The sequence below is a fragment of the Miscanthus floridulus genome, chromosome 11 (genome assembly GCF_019320115.1).
Source record: "Miscanthus floridulus cultivar M001 chromosome 11, ASM1932011v1, whole genome shotgun sequence".
Classification (NCBI taxonomy): domain Eukaryota; kingdom Viridiplantae; phylum Streptophyta; class Magnoliopsida; order Poales; family Poaceae; genus Miscanthus; species Miscanthus floridulus.
This window is the reverse complement of record NC_089590.1, coordinates 2,624,224-2,625,749: the sequence shown is the minus strand read 5'-3', so window position 1 is coordinate 2,625,749 and position 1,526 is coordinate 2,624,224. Positions and strand designations below refer to the sequence as shown.

Genomic DNA, 1,526 nt, shown 5'->3' with positions numbered 1-1,526 from the left:
TCTGGACTCTGCGAAACCGCTGATGGGACGACTGAGTGGACTTCTCTAGAGTTGGAGAAAATACTATTTGAAAGCATTTTTTGAAATTCATGGCTGTTTAACGAATTTATATTCCTTAACCTCTTTTTTTCCTCAACTGATTTGATAATTAGAGTTTTAAAGGTTGGAAATTTGATTTAAATTATAACATCCTACAGGACGATTTGGTGGTGTGCCTGATCGCAATCCGTGGACAAATGGATGAGACGGCAAGTGAGTCCACCATGCACATCAGTGACATGGAGCAATGCAAGTCGTCTAGAATACCAACTTTGTGTTCTACTATCCCTACGGATGTTGTGGCGGCAATGGAATAGTTCTGAATCTTTTCTCTTATTACATTGCAACCCCCAAAATAAACTGATGAAAATACAACCGAGCCAATTAGCAGATCAGATCAAATGCGCAGTAGCCAGTAGGTTATATATTAGATACCATGCGCTGGATTGCCAGTGCATGGTTCGCTCCTAGCCAGCAAGCAAGTTTGTGTTAAGTAGCCTCAGCCAAGGATATCTGAATGGCAAGGCAGATGGCTCCGAAATCATATCTTAACATGTCAAAATTGAAGAAGGATGAAGATAGCATTTAGGACTGAATCAAATTATTATTTATTCCAAAAAATTCTCAGTATATGCGTCATACAAAATTTGAGAATATCATTCTTTTTTTTGCGTAAATGAGACTCTATATAGTTAAGCATTATCAGAAATCCAGAGGTCGAAGTCTCAGCTGCATCGTGCGCTCTGGGCGAAGGCGCTGATGGGGAACGACTGGGTAGACTTCTCTAGCTGAATGTTGAGCTGGTTACCAGAACGGCTGACTTGGTTCAACCCGAGCCAAGCGAACTCCACCTGAATCCTCACGCCAGATACACGGCTAATGGACCCAGATGTGATGATCCCGCTGACGCTGCTCCCGTACCGAAACTTGAATTGCTTTCCGGCGACAGTGACAAAGAAGTTGCACTCGCCGGGAAGCGTCACCTCAAAACCGCCACCAGGGTGGAGCACGTAAGACTTCACACCGAGTGGTAGAAGTCCCCTTGGCAAGTTGTTCTGCTCAAGGACATCATAGGCTGTTTTGGCCGCATCGTCCCCGGTCAAGTTGGCCGAGGTGGTTGCTGTGGCGGAGACGGCTTGCAGGATGGAAGCAGCCATGAGGACAATGGCGACGAGGACAAGCTCCTCGCGGTGGCACATGACTGCTATGTTTTTTTTTTTTTGTGTCTTGCCTTGTGGATTTGGTAGTATAAGCACAAGTGTAATCTATCGACTAGGCAACTGCGTCTCCCTCCAATTTATAGAGTCTCTCCATCCGACACCGTTAGAATCAGGTGTTAATTACATTTATTTTAGCATAACAGGCAGCCAATAAAACGATCATGAAATTAAAATGGAATTAATACAAATATTCTGTTTTCAATTAATTTCTGCATGCATGGACCAAGGAATCCAATTAAATAAAAATCAAATTGAAGTGAAAAATGA

The 1,526-nt window shown here is 43.3% G+C and overlaps 1 protein-coding gene across 1 annotated transcript; it reads right to left on the bottom strand.

Moving 5' to 3' along the window:
* Positions 1-764: 764 nt before the first annotated feature.
* On the bottom strand, positions 765-1,238 carry LOC136494013 (uncharacterized). The gene has a single exon (XM_066490152.1). The coding sequence runs from the start codon at positions 1,236-1,238 to the stop codon at positions 765-767; it is 474 nt and encodes a 157-aa protein (XP_066346249.1).
* Between the last annotated feature and the right edge of the window lie 288 nt (positions 1,239-1,526).

Excerpts from the sequence above, each read along its gene's own strand:
- LOC136494013 (XM_066490152.1), bottom strand. The coding sequence starts at position 1,238 with ATGTGCCACCGCGAGGAGCTTGTCCTCGTCGCCATTGTCCTCATGGCT.